The sequence below is a fragment of the Acanthochromis polyacanthus genome, chromosome 9 (genome assembly GCF_021347895.1).
Source record: "Acanthochromis polyacanthus isolate Apoly-LR-REF ecotype Palm Island chromosome 9, KAUST_Apoly_ChrSc, whole genome shotgun sequence".
NCBI lineage: Eukaryota > Metazoa > Chordata > Actinopteri > Pomacentridae > Acanthochromis > Acanthochromis polyacanthus.
Window position 1 is genome coordinate 24,604,121 of NC_067121.1, and position 20,250 is coordinate 24,624,370.

The following is a 20,250-nucleotide window of genomic DNA, read 5'->3' on the forward strand; positions in this document are numbered from 1 at the left end:
GTACAGAACAAAACAGTTGCCAACACAGCAGCCGACACAAACATGAATGAGTGTTTGCACCAGGACATTTTGTTCCTTCTAATGTTCTCTCTGAGCGATCATTTTACATGGAAATATTGCCCAATTTACAGCACAGATGCTGTTTTAAGGTCTTTTGTGTTTCTTAGTCAACATTTCAATAGTTTAGTGGTTCACAGTCACAGATTTAAGCTAATGGCAATATTAGCTGCATTAGCACATTGTTGTGGAGACGTTGCCATCAAAAATAAAAGTAATCCACTGGATCTTAAGTTCTTCAGATGCTGGAAATGCATGAAGAGTCGTGTGTTCACTCTTGTAGCCAACAGCAGAACGTAGTTGTGCTTTGCTCATGGCTGAGATATTTTACAGTTAACAGAAGTAGCCCTAGAAAGTAAATAAATGCCACAAATCATAGTACAAAATGTGATTTTCATCATATGGGATGGGAAAATGTTATTGCTTCTCAGACTCCTAGCTTTGTCTGAACAACCAAACATGAGGTGTATATTTTATGTTCAGTTTTACTTACACTTGCTGAGGATATCAGTATCTCCTATACATCCACATAGAAATCATCACTCTGGGTAACATTTAAATTTTTTCTATAAATGTCAATTCTGTACATCCATTCCTAAATGTACATGCTAAAGTTAATTTGGTGTAATTTTTTTTTATTTGTGCACACAAATGGAACTGAATATAAGCTGTAGTTTAACTGGCTAAATCCATGGTGGTGTCATATGGGAAATAAATAGCATTTTTTCCAATTCTGCATTGTAAAACTTTGGAAATACTGGTGAAGCTATTAATAAGCTGTGAGACAATAACTGATCTTCCACTATTAGTAATTTTGACCCATTAAAGCAAAAATAAATTCACCTTAAAACGTCAAGATGATTAAAAATCATCTTACTAAATTTGGAACAAGGCAAAAGGAGGGAAAGCGAGTGTTTGTGTTCACATGAGCTTGCACAAGTGAGCCAACGTGGCTGCTTTCCAGGATCCATCTCTGCCGCTTTGCCCTTGTGACTAGTGATCTGATTAAAGCGCGATAGATTGCACCATAGGTGAAAGCTACCCTATATCAGGCCACCCTCGCTTGCTCGTTGTAATGGAAGCCATTTAAAACAATCACTCTCAGATCAGCAGCCAGCCGGAGTGATTTGTGTGCTCGCTGTCTGCAGTGTGTACTCGTAGATCAAGAGGTGTTTGTATTTTTAGACTCGTCTTTAGAGAGACGCTCAGGCTGGCCGAGCTCTGCTGTTGTCTTAGGTAATGTGTACAGAGAGAGCCTTCAGGTTTGGGGGAAGTGGGAGTTTTAGTGTTTTCCTCTCATGCATCTGTGTGGGAACATCATCTCTGTGGGTGATGGACTACAAGTGTGTTCCTCAGTTCAGACCAGCAACCACAGCTTTTGAACAAGGCAACCTACACATGCAGCTAAACGCTCCGCTGCCGGTCGTGATGGAGAGCTAAAAGCATGCGCTGCCTCACTGTGTTTATTTTAACTCACGGAGTGTGTTTTTTAGAGATTTTGTAGCTGATGTTCCTCAGATCTCTGTCTACCGGTTATTCCTCCTCAGTGTATTACATCACATGGTTCACAGCGCATTCAGGGGCTGAACATCTTTGAGACACCTGTTTACGTGAAAGATTTCCTATATTTTTAGCATTGTTTGTGATTAAAGCCGGATGGCGTCAGGTGTTTGCAATGTAGGATTAGCAGAGGTGGAGAAAATGTCTGGCGTTGGGTGTGATTTTTATGGCGGGATCAGGAGAAGACATCTGTGAACGCCACTGAGCCTGCGGATGTGAGCGTGAGCCAAGATGCACATGGAAGTATGTGGCTATGCAGGTGGCAGACAGGAGTGTGTGTGTGTGTGTGTGTGTGTGTGTGTGTGTGTGTGTGTGTGTGTGTGTGTGTGTGTGTGTGTGTGTGTGTGTGTGTGTCAGCGAAAGGAATGGAGACAGAGAAGCTGTGGGAATTTACCCAGGGACTGTCCAGTGAACTGTGAAGTTAAAATTATACATCCAGAAAGAACATGGCGGCCTCATGTGCTCCCATAGATTTATCTTCAAACATTTCTCTGAGGAATAATCCTTTTGTGGTGTGTGTCCGTGTGTGTGTGACAGGCCTGCCTGCATGCAAGTGTTTTCATGTGGCCTCCGTGTGCATGTTTACATTCTCAGCTGGCAACCTGCCATCCAGCAAGCGGTCTGGCTGATGGGCAGCTTGCCCTGTCATTCACACAGTTGAGCCTCGTTTCCCATCAGGAGGCTCAGCATCCCATTGTGACCCGACTCTTGCACCAGAAATATTGTTGTAGTGTTTTTCCATTTGTTAAACTGTTTATCATTTCTGTACAGTAACATGTCAATCAAACAGCAAGAAGTATTCATGAGCATGAACTTTTTTCCTGTAATTAGGCAGCATAATGACAAATTTGACAAAGCACGGAAAAAGAAATCCATCATTACAAGAAAATGTTAAAAGTCTTATCTTGAGTTGTCAGATAGCTATATTTATTGAAGCGGTAACTAAAACAGGCTGCACAGTGGAGTGGTGGTTAGCACTTTCACCATGCACCAAGAACATTCCCGGTTCCTGTCCCAGCTTTCCTGGGATCTTTCTGCATGGAGTTTGCATGTTCTCCCTGTGCATGTGTGGGTTTTCTCCGGGTACTTCAGCTTCCTCTCACAGTCCAGAAATATGCTGAGGTTAGTTGATTATTCTAAATTGCCTATAGTTGTGAGGGTGATTGTTTCTCTATATGTAGCCCTGGGACACACTGCCAACCTGTCCAGGGTGACCCCTGCCTTCGTTCTTAGTCAGTTGGGATAGACTCCAGCCCCCCTGTGACCCTAATACTCATTATACAATGACAATAAAGGCTTTCTATTCTATTCTATTCTATTCTATTCTATTCTATTCTATTCTAATGAGGATTAAGCAGTGTATAGATAATGGATGGATGGGTAACCAAAATAAAATCGGGAGAAAGTTATGCATATGTGGCATTTTTTGCAATATTTAAGATTGTTCTTCTATTTTAATATCAAGTCATTGATTTAAGCGTTTTGAGGCTTTCCATAAGTAGGATTAAAAAAAGTTGAAAGATGGAATTCAATTCAGCCGTAAAAGAGATACCTGACAATAGTGTAGAATTTGGTTTCTGCTGAAAAAAAGTAAAATAAATGTATATTAAACTTGTTCATCAATCTTTCATTCTCTTCTCTCTCTTGTGTTTCACTACTAGGCCAGTTGGTTCGTACTGGTGTAAATCTTCACAGATTACTTAATAGGTACTTTCCATAGACTGTAGAAGGTGAAGTTAGCTTTCAGGTCTTAAAAGTGAGACCAATGCTGAAATGCGTAAAAGGTGCATTATTTCTCATGACCAGCAGGGGGCCGACTCCTGTAGTTGGTCTGATTGTATAGAAGTCAGTGAGAAAATGACCTTACTTCTCACTTGACTTGTTACTTCAATAAACCTTTTCCTGATGAGTTTATGACAACAATAACTAGTTTCAAGTCTCCTTCAATACAGTGTGATGCTCACTGTAAAAATTATGCTCCCATTTAGAGTAAAATGGACAAAAACACACTGTAGGTTTTAGGATGCAGCTACTGTGTGATTGACTAGTTGCTACCACGCTGTCTTTGAATCCTCTGTCAGATCCAAAGTCTCGCTCTTCACATCTAGTTTCAAAAGACCAAGATGACAACTACCAAATTCCAAAACCAAGACATCAAAACTGGATCTGACAAACCAATGTGAGACTGTAACTGTGGTTATGTCCACAGTTACAGTCTATAGTAGTCTAAATACTTTAGTATAACAACTGAGCACTATACATTAGTTAAACACATGTTAAACAAGATAAATGTGTCTTTCGGGTGCTATTTTCAGCAGTAGAAATGCGTATGTTTGTGGTAAGTGCATATGGAGGGATGTGATTCTCACTAGAGCTGCAGCTTTTAGTCAGACTGTCAGTCAGTTAATGAGTTAGCTGTTTTCAGACAAAATTGCCAAAAATGTATTTGTTTTTGACAGAACTGTTGCTTTCCCTGGTCTGTTTTCATGGGATTTATTCACAGCAAGAAAAAAAAACATGCAATATTAGCAGCTTTATCCTTTAGGCAGTGTTTTGTGTTGATCCCTGTCTTTGTGTCTCTTTGTGCCTCTTTCGCTATCGCCCACACATCTGTTGCTTTTTTTTCTTCTTTTTTTTTCTAAAATGACAGTTTCCTCCATGATGAGCGGCACTTGACGAGTTCCAAGCAAGACATTAAAAAACCATAATAGAAGCTTGAGGTGTCTCGACTGTGGCGTTTTTAATGCAGTATGGATCTGGCAAATGTGTTAGTAGCACATTTTGAGCGTCTCTGGGGACGGGCACATCTATGAATGCTCTGGATATTGAAGTGAATTCCAGGCTTTGGCAGTGTCCGCAGACAAGAGAGAAGAAATGAGTCCAGTGATGCTTCTTTTAGCTGACCTAGCTCAGAGTTATAGATTGTAATGTAATAGTAGAATTTATAACCCTGACCTAGCTTTGTTTTCTCTCTGTATTCTCATATTTGAAGTGGAGGAAGATATAGTGATGCTCGCTTGGTAACTTCCTTTAGTTCGTTATTATTCTCTCACTGATCACCTGCTCCTGGTAAATGGATTAAAAGCTCAGTTCACTCCATTCACCATGTTTTATTTTCCTTTAGTTGGGCATTAAGCTGAACCTTTTATTTGCACGGTGTGATTATGACGTTGCTTTTCAATGGATTTATTTGTTGTTATCCATGATGACAAGATTTCTGTCTATTCATGACGTGGAAAGATGTCCTTTTTTCTCTGAAGAGCTTTATTTAGTTCTAGCTAATTTTTACAGCTCTGCACCGTCTTCTGGCCTGCAAACTGCAACATTTCTAAGCAGTTTGTAAGCATCACAGACCTGAAACAAATATCCAGAAGAGATTTTAAATGCTCTTACAGGTCAGGTTGAAAACTTCTCAAGTTCAAAAGGTTAGTTGAGTTCCTTTGACTGAATTCAGTGAAGAATAAAATTATTTTTACATAGCACTGGAGGTGGGCGATTGTGGCAGATGTATGACAAATATAAAAATGATGTATATTAGGTGATTATTTTCATTGCTGACTCATTTGCTGATCATATGCTTAATTATCTTATTTTTGAGATGCCAGGAAATTGTGAAACGTCATCACAGTTTCTCAGAGCACAAGGAGATATCTAAAACTTTCTGAACTTTCAATTTAATAGATCAAAGTGGAAATGTAAAGAAACAAATATTGAATTAACGTGTTTTCATTTAGTATATTATATTTAATCATTATTAATCTGTCAAAACACTGATTGTCTTATCTATCTGTTTATTTAGCTATATCATATGATAATTTGTAATAATTATAATTGTTATTAGTAATGGTAATATTATAACTATTAATATTGTATAATATGTGTAAAACAATGACATTGCCTATAATATGCTACACTTATACTATACTATTCTATACTGTACTGTACGATACTATATTGTAAATATTCATTAAACAAAACATAGTTCTCATGTGCAATTGAGGCTGGAAAATATATTTTAATTATTAAAAATGACTATATTTGTATAAGATGGTTGTTTTCCAATATTTTACAATATTGTTGGAGCCACAGCTGCCAGATTATTCCCATTTTTTTTACAGTGTGATTGAAAACTGTTGAATATACAATGCTCTGCAAATGGTACTGCAAGAAAAGTAAGGATCCTTGTAAAGATAGTGCCATAAAAATGTCTATCAGTTTACATCATATTAACCCCAAATACAAAATCCTAAATCAATAAATATTTTACAATATTGATGGATGAGAAGCTAAAAATGTAACAAACTGCTAATTGTACATTGATGTCTAGCATTTTAACAACTAGTATTACATCAGTCCTGCTCTCCTCTTTGTAGCACTGCCTGTAATGTCCCAAAGTAACAGGAGATGGATAAATTGGCCCAAGAATATTGTTCCACTCATTCCACACACAAATCTTGTGTCCGATTTAGACAATACACAATGAAGATATTAAATAAGCGGGTGCAGATGGTAGAAATATATATGCAACAAATTGTTTTACCCTTACGATTTGCTTTCTTATTCATTTTGTATGAGTTTCAGTGTTTTGTGTTGTATTTAAAGTTTTATTAACTACAGTATATAAGCCACTTTAAAATGTTTGTATATGAACTGTGCTTCAAATAAGCTGGTTGTGCCCTCCTCCTATCCATTTCCCTCTCCTCTACCGACACCTATGAGCTTCTTTCTTTTCTCTTCTGTCTCGTTTTCTGCACAAGTTCTTTGAGTCACACACACACAGATATCCTTCTGCAGTCCCCTCACACCTCGAAGATTATTTTTAACGAGATTTTTCTCTTGCTTTCCTCTCTCTTTCCATCTCGGTGCCATCAGCGTGCGCGTCTCGCTGCCAGAAGTTTCTGATCTCGCGGGTGGGGGAGGACTGGATCTTCCTCATTCTGCTGGGGCTGCTCATGGCTCTGGTCAGCTGGGTCATGGACTACGCCATCGCCTTCTGCCAGGAAGGTAGGAAAGAGACAGAGACCCAGAACGAGAGATGAAACAAGTTAGAGAGGCTGGTGGATGGACAGATAGTGAATGCGGGACTGTTTTCACAGATCCAGCAAAGTTGTATTAATAATGAATCACTAAGAGGCATCGTCAGACATCACATGAAGTAGCATACTTGTAAAATTTTCATATGAATTGACTGCCTTACCTCCATGTTATATTGAAGTTGAACAGTCGTTAAGAAAACTGGTTTTGTTAATATTTAAATCATCAATAAATTTGGACTTCTGCTCCTGCTTGGCGGCAATTGCTCCAACCTAAAGTCTCAAATTTATCTAAACTGACTTATATACTGCAAAGTAAAACGCTCTGAAATGATTCAACCTTAAAAATAGCAAATTCAAATAAAAAAAAAATATTTCTCACCTCAATAAAATATCTGTACATAATAAAAATGAGAAAAAAGGGCATTTCATGCAGATTTATGTGTTACTGCTCGTGGTTGTATTTCTCCATGTGAGCAAATTTCAGCTGTTTCTCCTTTGTTCAGATGCTCTGCAGATGCATGAAACAGATCTGCACTGTTACTTTTAGTGTTTTTTGTTGGATTTTTTTTTAAGCTGGTGCAAAAATGAGTCACTTCTGTGTCAGGATCAACTTTAACATCTACACGGAGCCAACCAAAACCCAAAACACAGGCAACATGAGGGTCACAGTGTGGTTACGTACTGAGTGAACCTCTGTGCACTGCAAAAACTCAAAATCTTACCAAGTCTATTTGTCTTATTTTTAGTCAAAATGTCTCATCCCACTCGATTTAAGATAAATTCACTTGACCTGTGACTTTTCAGCAAGATGGAAGGACTTCTTTTAAGACAATGCATCTTAAATATCTTGTTAAGTCAAACAGTCTTGAAATTATCTTGTTTTGAGTTGAATTTTACAAGAAAACTCAATAACTTTAATACATCTCAAATTAGGTTACATGAAAGCAAAATTCTATTTTCAAGTGAAAAACTATTTTTAAACATATCTGACTTATTTTACGACATCTAAGCTTGACACCTAAGATATAGCTTAAATTAAGTTTTCCCAGCTAATTTTAAGATCTCAATATTCTACATATCATATCTTATTTGAAGAAATCTTACCAAGCCATTTTTTCACTTGTTCTATTGGCAGATTTTTTTCACTTATTTCAAGGTAAAAGTTCCTTTAAATATGCTTTTTTTTTTTCTTGTTTTAAGAGGGGCATCTTTTCCAGTGGTCTCCTCTGGCTCTCTACGTTCACCTGTACTGATTATAACTCATGATTTTAGTTGTGAGCACAGTCTTTCATTTTTGTCTCAATCTTACAGTAGTGATTTCATTGATGTTTTAGGACAGGAAATACTGTTAGTGTCTTTGAATTACACTCAAGTCACTTTTTTCTGCTCACTTTGTTGCCTGACTACGGAAACAAGAACAATATGTAAATGAGAACCATGAGCTCAGCATAAAATACATAGAGGTTAATGACAGTGCCTACTGTATATCTTTAAAAGATATTAACATGGATAACAATCAGATTTGGTTCCCTGGGGTGTCAAGATGAACCTGAGGTGATGCATGAAAACAGAGCCCTTTATCTGCATTTTCCTCTTTCTAGTGCATTATTGGCTAACTTTTTCTCCCCTGTCCCTGAAACGCATTCAAATAAAGCAACCTAAGAATAAAAAATTGCTCTTTGATTGAGCTCATCCGGTAACAAAGGGCTGCAGGTTGAGTCAGTAGTTGGTCATGAGCTGAAAAGGTTGGGAATGTAGTGCTAAAGGCAACAGAAAGGGAGAATTCTAACGTTAATGAATCATCATTTTGCCGTGTGTAAGAGCATTTCCCTTTCTAAAACCTCCGTCTTCCCTGTCCAAAGCAAGGTCTTCTTTTGTCTCCTCTAAGAGCCTCACAGAGTTTTTGAAACGATCTTTTTCATCCCTGAAAGCTGCTGGTTTATTGTGGACAAAGCTGTGAAATGGAGAGAAATAGATTCTCAACATTGCGCTTCGTCTTAATGTGTTTGCCAAAAACCAATACGCTTTCTTCCTTCTCCTCCTCTTTTTTTCCTGTAATGGTAAGTTTGCTAGTAAGAAAGCTAAATGATGAATGAGCACGAGGCCACCAAGCTGCTGAAGGTGAAGAAAAATGCATGAATAAGCAAGAGATGGGGAAAAACATCTCTAGAGAAGGTCAGAGATAAGAAGAGAGGAGTCTCAGCAGATCGGCGACAGATGTGGAAACTGGCTGTTGGATGGTTTGGCTTTCTGCTGCATTATACTGAGATGAAGTTTTGTGTGCGTATGTGCAGCACAGAAGTGGATGTACGGAGGACTGGACAGCAACATGCTTCTGCAGTACATCGCCTGGGTCACCTACCCTGTAGTACTCATCACTTTCTCAGCAGGATTCACGCAGATACTGGCGCCTCAGGCTGTGGGTAAGACACACACACAGTACATACATAAACCTATTTATTCTTATCACTAATTCATAGTCATTTTTCTGTGTTTGGATAATGTAATTGGCTCTGTAGTGTACCATAAGGACTCCAAGGACATGGAGCTGTACACCTCTTAGTGGTCACATCTGCAGGCTATACGTAAAAGATACCTCTGATGAGATGTGCACACAGAAAACGATTTAAATATCAATCAGATTCTTCCCTTCACCCATCCCCCTCACTCTTCATTTATTCTTCTCCTCACTCTCTCTCTGTAATTGCTTTCTTTCAACTCATCTTTTCTCTCCACTCCATCATCCCACCTGGCATGTCTCTCTTCTCATTTCTCAGGTTCAGGTATTCCTGAGATGAAGACGATACTCAGGGGGGTGGTCCTGAAGGAGTATCTGACTTTTAAGACCTTCGTGGCCAAAGTCATTGGTCTGACCTGCGCTCTGGGCAGCGGGATGCCACTGGGAAAAGAGGTACAGCGTCTTTTTCTCCTTCATCTCTCCCAATCGCGGTCTTCTCGACTTTACAAATTACAAATGACGGATTGCTTGACAGTTCTTGAAGTTTCCTCTCTGGAGGATTTAATAGTCTTGCTTCTTCTAGTCTCATTAAAGTCATACCAGCGAAAATATAAATGGGATTTACTGCTGACAGCAGCTGCATTTCCCATTCAGAGGGGTAGTAAAGGAGTTTAAATGTGAGTCTGAGCAAGGTTTAATCGTGCAAAGGTGTTTGAATAATGTCCCTGAACCTGAATGCAGCACACTCTGCGTAGTGTTTAAATGTGCTTGCAGTTATATCCCGTTTACTAACATCTTTCTCCGTCCTTCCTCTCAGGGACCCTTCGTTCATGTCGCCAGTCTGTGCGCTGCTCTCCTCAGCAAATTCATGGCTGCTCTGTTTGGGGGGATTTACATGGTGAGAATGGTAAACAAACTACTATACAGATCTCTTAGTAGACTTTAGCACAGAATTCAATTTTTAGCTCCTTCCCCTGACATCTCTAAGGAGAATCATAATTATTAACCATCCATCCGTACAGTAACAAAGTGAAACCAAAAAAACAGGAAGTGCTCTAAGTGTCAAAAATGAGAGATGGTTCAAACTAATGCAAGTCTTACATGTTCCCACAATTATTTCATTTTTTTTAGTTCAAAATACTGCAAAGATGGTTATTTTCACCGTGACTGTATGACCCCTGGTTTTAGCCTTGTTCTTAACGGGCTGTTCTGCTGTGAAAACCAATGAGCTGCTGTCCCCGCCTCTCTTCAGAAAGTACACTCTGCATCTGTGACTGACAGTGTGGGGCAGCTGACCACACGGCTGCTGACACCAAGACTTTCTATCACTTCCAGCCTTCTCTCTGAGCAATCATTCTACATGGAAACATTGCCGAATTCAATATTTTAACAATGCAGAGCAGCAGCCTGAGGAAAAAGCTCTGAAGTCAGTGCCAGTAAACACGTAGCACTATTTCATACTCATTCTATTCTCTGATGACAAAAACTGAAAATTGTGTAAATGAGAGCAGTTCGGGAGGATTAGGACTGAGTTGAAATGCAGAGCTCTCCATGTGAGCAGAGAGAGCAGGAGAGAAGCACACCGACTTTAACACAAGTTGAGTTTTCACTGAAGCACAACAGGTGACATAAAAACATACTAACTCACCCAGTCCTGGTTTTGAAGTTCTAAATTGGTCTTAAAGTTTGCACCATCTGTGAATGTCTCTCACCTTTACAATTTCCACAGAGTTCTGATCAGTGGACATATGATTAAAGCTAACCTTAAAATTAGCCAAATAAGCTGCACATGTGCTAAAACTGAGGGTTTTCCTGCTGTTTTGGAGACATTGTCATCAAAAATAAATATATTCCACTGGATGCTTAGTTCTTCAGATGCTGGAAGTGCATGAAGACTCTTGTGTTCACTATTGCAGTGAACATTTGGTGAGCTTTGTTTGTTGCTGAGGCATTTTACAGTAAACAGAAGTGGCTCTAGATGTAAATAAACCTGGTGGACTGAGGTAGCTGTTCATTCTGAGTTGATCATCTGACTACCAGTAGTCAGAGAGAGGTCAGGATTATACAGAGTTTGAGTAAGACGACTGTTGGTTGGTTAGATGTGAGGTTCAACCTCGATTGTATTCTTCCTGGCTTGTAAAGCCGTGAATCTGTCTAGTTGTGAGGAGACTTGAAGGACGGCAGAAGTAAAAGTCTTAATATCTTAATAGCTTTTAGTTTGAAAATACCACAAAATACAATAATATGGCGTTTTATCACATTGGATCTTTAAGGTTTAGAATTAGGTCTTAGGTTTAAGATTTGTTTATGGCTGAAAAGGACAAAAATCCACCCAGAATGCTTTACATTTTTGAGCAGTCATTGTTGATGTTTTTTGGGTTCCAGAGCACATGTGGTTCTTTGATGTTATATTGTTCTTATTCTCACAGAAAACCTGCCAAGTATAGATAAAGACATGTCATGCTGAGATTCGACATGTTCAACTGGCAGAATTCAGCGGCAGAAATGTTTCCAGTAAATCACCCCTGATTACTTGTATTACTCGTATTCTTAGCAAATGTAAAAACAATACTGCATTTTTGGCCTTTTGAAGACAATAAACAATAAAATCTGGCTTGAATATTAAACTACACACAGACAGAAAACCTAAAATATTTTTACTTCATCAATCATCCTCAGCAGTAAATGTCAAGATTTCAAATGTGTCTCTCAAGGTCAATTAAAGGCGTCCTTGTGGAAAACAGCATTTTGCACTCCTGTTCAACTACAGAAACACACAGGGAGGGATTTGTAGTGAGGTCTGTTTACGTACTGATTGTAGCCTGAAAGTGGGGCAGTGTATGAGTCCCCAAATCTGTGTGTGGAAAGTAAAAAAGCAGCGTTAGCAGCTTGCTCATTGCCACCACTGAGGTGACCTTCAGCCGACAACATACTAGGCTTAGTTTGTCCCACATTAAGACGACCAGCGTATCAAATCAGACAAAACTATGAAAATATTTAGGATCATGTTCACTGTGCTACTTGAGTCCACCTGACAACTACACAGTTAAGTTTCATCTTCCAGGTTTTTCATTAGCTGCAATTTGACCTTCTTTTGGTGAATAATTATTTAAATCAAACCAGCAGGGAGAAAAACAAACCGTTGGATCCAATTGACTGGGCAGCTTCCATGTAAGTGAGAACCAGACGTTCCTTAGAAAGAGCAGCGATCTGTACGAAACCTCTTCGTGCACATTGAGCATAAACTCACAGCCAGTTGGAACCAGGTCAAGTCCATGAGGCAGATGATGGGGACACTCCATTACAAAATTACAGTATGTTATATGTTGTAAGTACATGGGGAAGAAAAAAAAAACACTTACAGCTTACAAGATGTTGACTGGCTCATTTAATCTGCAGTCTGTGATGTAGTGTTGTTTTTTTAGTTGCAGTTGAGCAGCTAATGTGAACTTAACCCTCCTGTTGACTTCATTTACAGGCACCAAAAAAATATTGTTTCCTTGTCTGAAAAAAATCCAAAAATTCAGCAAAAAGATTCCCCAAATTTCTCAAAAATTTGCAAAACCTTCAGGAAGAAAATTGCAATAATTCCTTAAAAGTTTCCCTAAAAAGTATTACTTTTAAAAAAATCCCCCAAATTTGACAAGAAAATATTTTTTAAAAATTATTTTAAAAAAATCCTAAAATATCTATAGTGATTACATATATATCAGTAAAACTTCTAATATTTTCTTTAAGAAGATTCACAAAAAAATCAACCAAAATCCAGCGAAAGTGTGTGTGTGTGTGTGTGTGTGTGTGTGTGTGTGTGTGTGTGTGTGTGTGTGTGTGTGTGTGTGTGTGTGTGTGTGTGTGTGTGTGTGTGTGTGTGTGTGTGTGTGTGTGTGTGTGTGTGTGTGTGTGTGTGTGTGTGTGTGTGTGTGTGTGTGTGTGTGTGTGTGTGTGTGTGTGAGAATCTTCTTAAAGGAACATTTTTAACATTTCCTTTTTTCCTGCCAAAAATGTTCAGAGTTCCCAAAAATGTTTCTCTTAGTGGTCACGTCTACAAGTTGCAGATGCAAGGAAGCAAAAACAAATTACTAGGGTGGAAAAAAGAGCAAATAATCCAACAACATATACTACAAAACAGAATATACAAAAGGGGCGGGTTCAAGTCAAGCTATATAAATTATACAAAACACTAAATGCCCCCAACAAACACAAAATAAATGGAAATAGCAGTTAACCAATAAACAAAATAATTCAAATCAAAGCAATAGAATTTCTCCAGTCTTACAATTAAAATAATGCTCATTGGTGAAAATATATTTTTTCCCACATTTTCAAACTTTAAAACGGGTCAATTTTGACCCGCAGGACGACGCAAGGGTTAAAAGAATGGAGGACGCCCGCTCTAGGAGGATTTTTTTCCCATCTTTATGCCCTCTCTTTTGACCCTCACATATGTGAAGGAAGAAAACCACAATTATTCTTTGAAAAATCTTTGATGCTTCTTTGACTTTCTGCCGTTCCCCAGGACACACACTCACCTCCACTCATGTGAGACCTCAGCCTGGACTTCTGTCTATTTCTGCTCTGGATGCTGTGCTGTGCTTCTCCTCGCTGCACCAACATCAGCGTGGAGGAAGATAGACTGCAGTGATGTGGAGGAAGAAAAAAACACGTGTCAGCGCAGTTAGAAAGACCCAAATAGTCCAGGGGTCAACCACACAACCAGGAAGCATAATCAGTCTGGGAAAATGTTAATTCCGCCCACTGTGGAATCAAGACTGTGTTTGCTGAAGCTCATTCGCTGCTTGTTTGATTTTGTGTAGTTTGGATTTCTGCCAGGAGGAGGATAAAAAAAGGTAACCTCCACACTCACACATATTTCTGTCTTTTTTTCACTTTTACTGCTAAAGGAAGAGGCCTTTGAGGGAAGCAAGGTATGAATGCACGAGTCAGATAGTTTCTTTATTGCCAATTCCATCAACATCAATAATCCATGCTGTCCATTTCAGCCTCTGAGATAGATTGATGTCTTTCCATTTGTCTGCGCCGTTTGGTTCTGTTCAGTGAACCGTCGCAGTGAGACATCGATCTGTGTTGCCTTTGCTTCAATAGAAACATCTCATTCCATGATATCAACACTCAATCCTGGTTTTTCAATCATGGCCTCCCATATAGCTGTGCTCAAATATGTAATCTCATTGAATGTGAACAGATGCAGCAGTTTTACAGTAAAACGGCCGCGTTTGTAAGCTGGAAGTGATTTTGGTTATTCAGGAGAAATGCATTTCTTTTGTGTGCCTTGTGGCTTTGTGGCGTTTTGCACGTACGTATACACCTGTTGGGATATGTGTGTTTGTATGTGTGCATATCTGAATGTTCTTGGACAGAATGAGCTGAGGAACACGGAGATGCTGTCGGCCGCCTGTGCGGTGGGTGTGGGCTGCTGCTTTGCTGCCCCTATTGGAGGTAAGACAACGTGGCCGCAGACTGTGATTGAATTGGATCTAATTATGGTAGATAATTACAGGAGCTAATTAGATGAAGAGAATATTTACCCCGCTAGCAGAAGAGGATGCCAATGTTGGTCAGTGAGCTCATCTAACTCCTTGATCTAGACCAGCATTCTGCATCTCAAGAAATATTAGTCAGACGGACATTTCATGTTGCATGAATATTCATGTTTCCCATTGTTTCAAGTAACCTTGAGATGTCTGTACCACTGTAAGGACAATTTTCAACAGTTCAGTTTAATCCATATTAAAGCGTCTAAATTAGGAGTCCTTTTTAGTGATATTTCTATAGATAAATATCACTTGCAGCTCTTCCCCTCAGCATTATGAGGTTTTATTGTGACTTTGAGGGAGGCAAAAGGTAGTGAACACGACATTTAAGTCAGCAGTAGCTGGTAGTGACCAAAACAGAGCTAAAAGAGACCAATTAAATACATTCTGTTTTTCTTGCATGTTTGCTTAATGTGTAAATTAGCAGCTGTTGATTACAAAATTGTCAGTGTTGCCAGTTTTTTTTGGCCTCAAAAAATAAGTTGTTGGCATTTTTTTTTTTTTTTTTTTTTGGAAAAAAATTTGTGAGGATTTTTTTTTTCAAAAAAAACCCCTGTTTTGTAGTGTTTTTCTCGGCCTACTCTACATTTTTTTCATCAAATGGCGTGTTTTTAAGACATGTTGACAACATTTCATTTTTTTTGACATAGTATATACTATGGCGTTTTTGGGGGGGGGTTTTTGGACAAATTTGTGAGGATTTTTTTCCTAAAAAACTGCTCTATAGTGTTTTTCACAGCCTACTTTACATTCTATCATCAAATGGCGTTTTTTTTAAGACATGTTGAAAAAATGTCAGTTTTTTTGACATAGTATACTATGGCACTTTTTTGGACAAAATTAATAATGATTTCTTTTTTTCCAAAAAACTGCTCTATAGTGTTTTACACGGCCGAGTTTACATTATTTTATCAAATGGCATGTTTTTACAATATGTTGAAAAAATGTCATTTTTTTTCAGCTGACTGGTGAAGATATTCATAGCATCGACAAAATGAATACAGTTTTTTTTAATCAAACTTTTTATGTAGACTTTGCTCTGGATGTTCATGTTCTTAAGAGACGCCTACTTATGGAAAACAAAAAGTTCAAATTTCCGTTTTTTTCTGAGCACTGTAGCAACTTTTCTGGCAGTTTCCTCAAATACCATTAATAAGTTAACAAAAAAAGACCATTTGTATTTAATATGATTTCATTGTGTTGATATATTAGTTTATCACTCTGTTTTTCATTGTGTGTAAAACACTGACTTACATCTGTGTTTCATATTTGCTGTATAAGTAAAACTCCCAGGTTTTTTTTCCTCAGCTTTCAACAGAGTAACACAAGCTTTATTAGCATTCTTCTATCAACTATGGATGAAGGCTAAAGTAAACCAGATTGAGGGCCTTAAGTTATAATTAATTTAACAAATGACTTCTCCTGTGTGCGCTCTTTAATAGAATAGATGCTTGTGGCCACATGTCCAGAGGCAGGTGGAGCTTGTTTTTGGGACATGATTGACACCTTGTCTCATTCATTTAGAGCAACTGGACTAACTCATACTGACATCAGTACAGTATGTGCTACACATTCACTGATCAGAGTAGGTAGATTTCTACATGTGTCGTGTCACAACACAAACAGGTCATGTGAGTTCGAATATACTTATTTTTAAAGTTAATAATAAAAGCGGAAACCTCAAAAGATGATAGCTTTAGTAACTAGAAATGAGATGTTTGATTAACAGATCACTAATTGAAAGCTTTTCTAATGATCAGATAATCATTTTTATCAATTCTATACAATTTTTAGACATTTTTTAGACAAAATGAATAATCAGTTGATCAATGATGGTGAAAATACTTATTTGCAGTCCTATGAATAGTTAAAAATGTGTTTAAATAATTTCTTTTACAGTTTCGGTGTGTTTGTGCCTTGCAGGGGTGCTGTTCAGTATTGAGGTCACATCAACATTTTTTGCGGTGAGAAATTACTGGAGGGGCTTCTTCGCTGCCACCTTCAGTGCTTTCATATTCAGAGTGCTCGCTGTGTGGAACCAGGAGGAAGGTAGTTTCTCTTTTCAGATTTGTTTGTGTGACTTTACCTGTGCCATTATGTTTTCAATATCTGTCATATTCTAGAACACATTTTGTGCTCAGTGCTCCCATCTGTAAACCACTATAATCCATTTTCATTCATTAACACATTGCTGTATAGTGTCCACAGAGTGAGAACACTTTTCTTCTCCTCAGAGACGATCACGGCTCTCTTTAAGACCCGTTTCCGTCTGGACTTCCCGTTCGACCTTCAGGAGCTGCCGGCGTTCGCCATCCTCGGGTGAGTGTGTTTCTGGCACCACATTAAACGGATCCCAGAGCAGTTTCATCGCATGAGTTACTGAGGAGTTTTTATTGAGTCCTTCTCTGAAGCCTCCTAGTGGTCTCATTCCCGTTGGGAGTCTGAAGGTTGATTTGTACTCGATGAATGGGGCATGAAATTAACTTTTTACTCTGCTGGTTATAAGCAGAGACTGTATCCAGATCAGCACATGCAAAGTTTGATTTGTTTCATGGCAAAATGTTTTAATAGAGAGACACAATAAATTAACATTGGTTGTCTTCCAGCAGTGACTGACTAAACCTGGCAGATTAATACTATAGCTCTGGTCCTAATACTATGGTCCTCTGTTTTATCCTGTGTATTTGTGCTTGTAGGATTGCCTGTGGCTTTGGTGGTGCTCTGTTTGTCTACCTGAACCGGCTGATTGTGGAGTGCATGAGGAAGCAGAAGACCATTAACAAGTACTTGCTGAGGAAGTGAGTATCTTATTCCAAATTTGCACACAACCTTCCCCTCCATCCCCTTTTTTCTGGCTTAAAGGAACAGTTTGACATTTTGAGAACACTCCTATTGACTTCCCTGCTGAGAGTTTGATGAAAAGATCAATGTGGCTGCTGCCAGAAAAAGGCGAGCTTTGCTCAGAATAAAAGCAGACGAAACCTGTGAATCCAGATCTGTCAAATGGTAAAAACATCAGCTTCTCTAAACCTCACTATTATATAACGTTTTGCATCTTTTTTTGTTTAATCTGTACAAAAGCATGTTGTGCTTTAATGATTCCCTCACAATACTCTCCATTGAACTAAAATTTTCCTTTTTTACCTTTTGATTTTTGTGCAAATTAGTGTAAAATAATGTCTGCTGTCTGTAGCTTCAGATACAGTGGAAAGACATCTGAATAGTACTGATCTTCTCATCTTGTTCTCTTCAATAAAGCAGAGAGCTAGTTTGAGTTTCCCAAAATGTCAAAGATGCACCTAAAAGAGTCATATTTCAGCAATTTAATATATATTTAACTCCAAAAGTAACCAAATTCTTGCTAATCTTGTCACAGCACTTGTGTTTAAAATTGGCTTCACTCTCTGTGTCACAGTGTTAATGTTGCACTTTGACATTTAGGCAAAGGCCTTGCATGAATTGGGTCAGTTTCACGCACATCATAAGGACCTATTTATACACTCTCCATCGACGCCACCTAGAAATCAAATATGCACATACAGTGTGACAAGCGCACCCATTAATGACCCCGCAGTCCATCTCTTCCTGTCAGGCGTCTGGTGTATCCTGCACTCGTCACCCTGCTGGTCTCCACACTCACGTTCCCTCCGGGCTTCGGGCAGTTCATGGCTGGACAGGTGAGAAAATACTTTCACACTCCTTTGACAGTATGAAAGCAGGGCCTGACTGCTGTGAGATGATTGATGGTCATTTTAAATGAAGTGAGAGCCAGTGTCAGGTTATGGGTCATTTTGTGCTCCTCATAGCTGATAGCAGAGGCTGTTCAATTGCTGGAATGCTTTCTCATATCGCTAATGAATATTGTTTCGGGGGTTCATAACTCATATTTATTGTGTTTTTTATACAGTCTTTATTAGACCTTGTGCTTCTCCGTTGAGTTGTGGCACGAAACTGTAGCACTGTGCTGTCTGTGTCAAGTAAAACTGAGCATTGAAGCTGTGGTTCAGAACAAAATAAAGGATGCAGACACATTAAATAGATAGATGGATGGATGGATTCAAGCATTGTAACTTCTGACACAGCAAAGTGAAATGAAGTTTGAACTGTTTTTAGGCAGAGATACGTAGTTTCTTGTTTTTTTTTTGTTCTTGTTTTCTGCTTTTGTGCCAGTATTCCTAGGCAGCTGTCACAAATCTGTGCCTAATCCAGCCATTTAAGATCATATTGAGCCTTTTAGACTCTTGGAACAAGAAAAAAATTAGTAGTTTTCCGATGCATCTTGTCTTTTTTTCAAATAGCGATGCTCATTTAGGTAAAAATCTTGCCACAAAATAGACAAACAAAACTTGTTGCACTGGTATCATGAAAGATACTCGTGTTTCCAAAGATTTATTTGAATCAGGGTGATGCTGCAGATTTTTGGTCATACTGGTAGTGTTTTTTAGTGAGGTCACAGATCTGGTCTAGACTAAAATATGTCAAAGTGCTTTAAAATTGTATGTTGACATTCATGGTGTTTAGAGGATGAACCCCAGTGATTTTAATAGTTTCCTTTTACACCAGCATTGGGTCAAATTACTAATGCTTTCAACACTTTGGTTTATGATCAAATTCCAAAAACTATTATGACATTCCCATCAGCCTTAGCTGAACCTTGTGTACAGTGTAGTTAGAAATTATTAGCGTCCTAACATGCAAAACTAAGAAAGTAAACCAAGTATGTGTTCTATGTGTAAGTTGCTGGCGTTGCTGTGGACTGTTGTCTTGCTATTACTAGCTATCTGAACTATTATTGCATCCTCTTTCATTGAATTTTGCATTCCCTCCTGATCCATGTGACAGTTAGTATGTTGGTCTGTTCCAGGTATAAAACACTGCCAGTTCAGAGAAATATTTCAAAAAGAGAAGATGATATGATGTATTTATTGCTCCTTTCCTCCTATTCAAAAGGCTGAGCTCCATCAGTTTACAGCCACTGACTCCGAGCTCAGCTGCAGCTGCCCTGTTTGGCTGTGCTGAAGCTGTGGCTGGATGTGGTTGCTGCTCAAATCTTGTGTGGACTTGTGGCAGATTCGATGGTGCTACATGTGCAGCTCTGCTCTTTATTGCTCCTATAGCATTAGAGAAAAAGGCAAAGCTAAGCTACAGTGGAACCTGCTTCTATCAGACAGATGTGACAGATGTGTTACTATTACACCAGCTCTGAAATTCTGTGGCCTTAGTCCAGCACTGAGCTGGCATGAACATCACTGTGACACACACACACACAGAAAAGAAAACTGTAGCTGGACGCAGCTACAAGCCCGGTTAGAGTCTGTCTCAGTCAGCACTTGGTGAGAAAGTTGGCTAAATTATCTCCTTATTTATCTAATGTATCTGCAGTGGTTACTGCAGAGCAGCTGCAGCTGAGGGTATTACTACATAATACCTGATACCATTTTACACCAAAACAACTCCTCTCTGTATGGATCGAAGAGAATGCAAAAGTGATTGCAAGGAAACTAAAATTTGTGTAACTCTTTGGGAGCTTCATACTGAACTGACCAATTTAGAATTTTTTTCTGTTGTGTTTTGCAGTGCATTATAA

At 38.7% G+C, this 20,250-nt stretch overlaps 1 protein-coding gene across 5 annotated transcripts in view; it reads left to right on the top strand.

The window, feature by feature from the left end:
* Nucleotides 1-20,250, top strand: part of clcn2a (chloride channel, voltage-sensitive 2a) — a 53,555-nt gene that overhangs the window by 19,493 nt on the left and 13,812 nt on the right. For 2 of the 5 annotated variants that reach the window (XM_022203263.2, XM_022203228.2), the window contains exons 3-12: nt 6,490-6,621; nt 8,948-9,076; nt 9,431-9,564; nt 9,929-10,018; nt 14,013-14,036; nt 14,490-14,568; nt 16,587-16,712; nt 16,898-16,982; nt 17,360-17,461; nt 18,238-18,340. In XM_022203263.2, the coding sequence (XP_022058955.2) occupies nt 6,490-6,621; nt 8,948-9,076; nt 9,431-9,564; nt 9,929-10,018; nt 14,013-14,036; nt 14,490-14,568; nt 16,587-16,712; nt 16,898-16,982; nt 17,360-17,461; nt 18,238-18,340 (1,004 nt within the window). The remainder of the gene's footprint in view (nt 1-6,489; nt 6,622-8,947; nt 9,077-9,430; nt 9,565-9,928; nt 10,019-14,012; nt 14,037-14,489; nt 14,569-16,586; nt 16,713-16,897; nt 16,983-17,359; nt 17,462-18,237; nt 18,341-20,250) is intronic. The other 3 variants (XM_022203237.2, XM_022203220.2, XM_022203247.2) reach the window with 3 other exon arrangements.